Source organism: Cyprinodon variegatus, unplaced genomic scaffold (genome assembly GCF_000732505.1).
Source record: "Cyprinodon variegatus isolate N-32 unplaced genomic scaffold, C_variegatus-1.0 Scaffold142, whole genome shotgun sequence".
Lineage (NCBI taxonomy): Eukaryota > Metazoa > Chordata > Actinopteri > Cyprinodontiformes > Cyprinodontidae > Cyprinodon > Cyprinodon variegatus.
The window spans coordinates 845,966-849,600 of record NW_015150595.1 but is presented as its reverse complement, the minus strand read 5'-3'; the positions used below and the strand labels follow the sequence as shown (position 1 = coordinate 849,600).

General features: G+C 37.2%; 1 protein-coding gene across 1 annotated transcript in view; it reads right to left on the bottom strand.

Annotated features, from left to right (window-relative positions):
- Window positions 1–2,421: 2,421 nt before the first annotated feature.
- Window positions 2,422–3,635, bottom strand: part of LOC107086068 (rabphilin-3A-like) — an 84,604-nt gene continuing 83,390 nt past the window's right edge. Inside the window, exon 16 of the mRNA XM_015376809.1 lies at window positions 2,422–3,580. Within this exon, the coding sequence (XP_015232295.1) occupies window positions 3,447–3,580 (134 nt within the window). The 3' untranslated portion in view covers window positions 2,422–3,446. The remainder of the gene's footprint in view (window positions 3,581–3,635) is intronic.

The following is a 3,635-nucleotide window of genomic DNA, read 5'->3' as shown; positions in this document are numbered from 1 at the left end:
TTTTTTTTTTTTTTTTTTTTTTGTAGGTTTGATCTGTTTTGGTAGTGTGTAGCACATATATAGTATTAAATGTGTTTTTATAATTAATGGACCTGAAATCAATAAATAAAACACAATTTCTTAATGGGGTAATAATCCTACATCATAATAATTACTTCATTTTTTGTGTCTCTTTGTGCCTATCATTTAGATTTTTCATCTTTTTTTGCTCTGATCAGTTTAAGCATTGATCTATTATAATATTAAGTTTCATGTAAGAATGTGCTTACATTTTTTCCTAGTAGGATCAGCTGTTGCTGCTGGGTCGATATCTGTATTTACTTTACAGTGGATTCAAGGTCAGACAGAGTAAATCAGGCATGTGACCTTTCACACACTTGGAGAGACGCTGCATTATCAAAAAAGTCAAAGTCCACTTATTCTCATCTGCGTGTCTGCATGAGCTGATTGGATCAGACCTCACCTGATTCAGACAAAGTTTATACCATGTCACAGAATAAAAAAAAAGAAAACACTTGTCAGAATCAACTGCCATCATGTTTTTATTAATTAGCCACATGTTTGCAAAAACATAGGTTCATCCATGCATCAGCAAGAATACAGGTGTACAGGGTAGAGGAGCATTTGGGAAAGTTTTAACAGGAATTATTAATGATGTCTTTCGCTCACCACAGTTCTGTATGGTCAAATATAGGTGGTTTTACAGTGAAGCATCATGCAGAAGCTTTAATTTACTTTTTTAATTTCTCCTGCAGAAACAGACTGCTAGCATATGCATGCAGGAAAGTGAGCTGCAAGGACCCAAAGAACTTGTTTGATCTTTTCTGAAATGTATAATTAAAAAGGATCCATGACTAGTTGTCAAAATAGATCTTATTGTCAAAATATTAATTTTCAATACTGTGAGCTGCTCAGTTTTAATAAATCTAAATCAAATATTGTCATGTGTTATGCTGCAATGCATTCTGGATAAATTACCTATGCCAGGTCCTGTAGTGATAAAACAGCAATGAAGTAAAAAAAAAAACTTTTCAGATTGAAAGGGATCTTCTTGAAATTTATGACAATGTAGAAAACACAAAAGATGAAGAAGATAAGGAGGACCAAACAGAGGAACTGGAGAGTCGGCTGAAGAAGCTGGTGTTTGTACAGCTGTTGTTAGGAGATGCTTTCTCAGATGGAGATTTACATAAGCCAAAAAGAGCTCCAGTTTACAATTAAGGAGGGCTGCAAACCGTCAATTGAAAAATGGAATCGTTCCATATTTAGAAATAGAAGTACCTGTCAAGTATTTAGTGGAAACGGAAAGCACTTTGTCCCGTATTACTGTGAGAGTAAAAAATAGTCAGTAAAAAGCTAATGGAAAATGAAGAACAAGGGCACGTTAGATACAAAACTTACAGTAAACTTGTTCCCGGGCCCTGTCCTGTGTTGTGACCATTGAGCTGACAACATATATGTAGCGATCCAGAATACCCTCCTCCCATTGGTTGAGCCAAGTTCTGCTCACGGAGAAGATAGTGGGAGACAACAGAGCAGCATGGGGGATGAACGTAGACATTTAAATGCTGACACTGCTTTTGGGGGCCAGATATACATCCGGGTCGACTTCGATTTTATTTTGTTAAAAAGACCTAAATGGCGTTTTTCCCTCTCCAAAAATAGTAAAAGTACTAAAATATAATGTATTTCCTGATGAAATAAATGCCATAAAGTCCTTTCTGTTTTATCACTCGTCTCTGCCAGATCTGTACCAGAAATGGGATCCTGCGCTACTTCCGGTGGCTAATTTTTCAGCTTTGGATTTAAACATCAATCCACTCTTTTTGAGTTTTATGTTTTCCTTTCGTGGAGAAAATGTAAAAAATTGTCTCACAAAAGTCATAAACATTTTTTAAAGATGTGTATTAGCATTCTTTAGAGAGTTAAGGATATAAATAAGTAATTTTAGTACCATATTTACATTACATTTACATTTATGGACACCTGGATGAATACTGTATCTCTTTGCGCATGCGCAGGACGGATCGTGCTTCCGGGACGGATCGGCTAGTGACAGTGCATTCAATTTCCGAAGGACCCGGTCTACCTGGACTGGGTTCATCAATGTCCGCAAAAATAAGAGGCCAAAAGAATTTAGGCTATGGATTTAATCAGGTCCAGTCTTCACCTTTCCACTGTAAACTCTGTCGCCTAGCAACCTTTACAGTTGACACACAAAGCAGGCAAAGAATGGATACCCAATTTCTCACTACTGTTCTGGGTCACCACACTGAAGAGATATTGTAATCTGTGCTTAAATGTTAGACTAACTCATTTGCACAGAGACAGATAAAACTTTACAATACACCAAACATAACCGCCACATATCTGACTGACCAACAATTTAAATGAAGTATTTTCATTAATTTAAGACAGAACTATTCAGTTGTAGCATATTAAACTGCAGTTACAATATTCACCATTTTTTGGAGACGTTTCCCTTTTTCCCCTTAGCATAGAGCAGCCGGCTTGATTGGACTCGCAATGAATCATGGGAAACCCAAGGCTATGTAGGACACACCAGACCCATCCTTCAAAATGGGGAAAAAGAAGGCTGCATTTGTTGGCCGCATAACGAGGAGTCTTCCAATCCTAACAGGCCTCGGCGCCATGCTATGACGTAACCTTACCTTGGGAGGTTCCAGCCGGTGAGTCCGAACTCAGCATATGAATGAAAAATATAACTAACACAGGATCATTTAGAGGTAACTATGAGTTTTTACATTTCATAAATGGCAAATTTTAAGTTAATAGGAAAATTACATTATATTTAGGCCAACATGTACAACTAGTCTTGGATCCATTTATCGAAATTGAGATGCATGGTCATTTGGCACAAAAGCACAAATAAAATACAAAAATCTTTTGTTTGTTTTGTTTTGGATGATGCACAGACCAGAATAACATCACACATCAACTAACACAATGTGATTAGATATATCAGGAAAGCTGACCTCTTCACCCAGTAATGACGTGGTCACTGGAATAGTATGATGGGGTGAACAAAGGACAGACAGACAACCGGGAATTCCCTCCTTTGAGCCTGAGGATCTGTGCAAACTTCAATACAACGTTCTCGCCTGATAACAGTGATAACAAAAACTTTATCTTCCCCTTGAATTATGATAAACGCTCAGTTCAGCGGCTCATTTATCATATTATGCAGGATATGATATGATAGGTTTCCTGGATTAGTTTAGGAGGTGTGGGTGTGCGGGTAGGGGGTTACTTTAGATCGACATCCATGTTTGTCACAACATATTTAAAATTCACATTGTACTTCTAGAAAGAAAAACATAAAACAAAATGCAAAGGAGTTGTTCATCCTTAATGAAATGAAAAACAGTATTGGGTAGGGACATCCTAAAATAGCACAGAAGACAATTGAATAATTAAAGGTTAATTTAATCCTCAAACTGGACGGTGTTGTCGTTAAGCAGAACATGCCAGCGCTCTATTTTCTTGTCTTTATTCTTGAGGCATTCGTACCAGTGTTTCAAACACTCTCCTTTAGCCTGGATGCCCAACTGACAGCCCCCTAAAGAAAGAAAGACAAACAAGAATTATTTGCAAACCATCCATACATTTTTTTT